We start from the raw sequence: 366 nt of genomic DNA on the forward strand, positions 1-366 counted from the left end.
ATCTAGGCAATGCCTTCCAAGCCATCAGCCACTCCTTCCACATGGACCCCCCTTACAGCTCGGACGCCCTCAACAACGCCATCTCCCACACAGGCAAGACCTACGAGACCGTGGGGGAGATGTTCGCCGAGCAGCCCAAGAACGACCTGTTCCTCATGCTGGACACTCTCTCCTTGTACCAAGGGCTCCTCTCCAACTTCCCAGACATCATCCACCTCCAGAAAGGTAAGGGGGACTTCTTCTCCCTTGGTGATCTCTCCTGCGTGATGGCCCCACGTGGGTGGGAGCAGCTCGGGGAGCGGAGTGGGGATGCAATGAAGAAACCCTGTGCTGTGCGGTGCTGGGGCTGGGATGAGGAGGGGGACC

The 366-nt window shown here is 59.8% G+C and overlaps 1 protein-coding gene across 1 annotated transcript in view; it reads left to right on the forward strand.

Moving 5' to 3' along the window:
- Positions 1–366, forward strand: part of SNX33 (sorting nexin 33) — a gene marked incomplete at its 3' end in the record, with an annotated part of 2,672 nt that overhangs the window by 1,195 nt on the left and 1,111 nt on the right. Inside the window, exon 3 of the mRNA XM_009872281.1 lies at positions 1–225. This exon is cut by the window's left edge and continues 271 nt beyond it. Within this exon, the coding sequence (XP_009870583.1) occupies positions 1–225 (225 nt within the window). The remainder of the gene's footprint in view (positions 226–366) is intronic.

The sequence above is a fragment of the Apaloderma vittatum genome, unplaced genomic scaffold (assembly GCF_000703405.1).
Source record: "Apaloderma vittatum isolate BGI_N311 unplaced genomic scaffold, ASM70340v1 scaffold31786, whole genome shotgun sequence".
Classification (NCBI taxonomy): Eukaryota; Metazoa; Chordata; class Aves; order Trogoniformes; family Trogonidae; genus Apaloderma; species Apaloderma vittatum.